The 232-nt window shown below is 59.1% G+C and overlaps 1 protein-coding gene across 1 annotated transcript in view; it reads left to right on the top strand.

Moving 5' to 3' along the window:
• SP2 (Sp2 transcription factor) overlaps nt 1-228 on the top strand; it is a gene marked incomplete at both ends in the record, with an annotated part of 2442 nt that extends 2214 nt beyond the window's left edge. Inside the window, 1 exon segment of the mRNA XM_010024186.1 lies at nt 193-228. Within this exon segment, the coding sequence (XP_010022488.1) occupies nt 193-228 (36 nt within the window).
• Nucleotides 229-232: the final 4 nt, after the last annotated feature.

Raw genomic sequence — 232 nt, 5'->3', positions numbered from 1 at the left:
CAAGGCCAAAGCAGCCCTTTGCTGCCACAGAAGGCTGGGACCTTTCTTTAGAAGAGGCCCACAAAGGGTCTTTAGATGCTTGGACAACTTCTGCTCTTGGCTCCTGGCAGGCGCGGGGTTGCGTGGGGAGGGTGGAAGGGGTTCTACCCGGCATCAGTGGCTGGTCTCATCCCTCTTCTCTCCTCCCCTCAGGTCTACTTCAAAACCCCATCGGGCGAGCTGCAGACGGTGC

Source organism: Nestor notabilis, unplaced genomic scaffold (assembly GCF_000696875.1).
Source record: "Nestor notabilis isolate BGI_N333 unplaced genomic scaffold, ASM69687v1 scaffold24141, whole genome shotgun sequence".
Taxonomy (NCBI): Eukaryota; Metazoa; Chordata; class Aves; order Psittaciformes; family Psittacidae; genus Nestor; species Nestor notabilis.
This window is presented reverse-complemented; position numbering and strand designations above follow the sequence as displayed.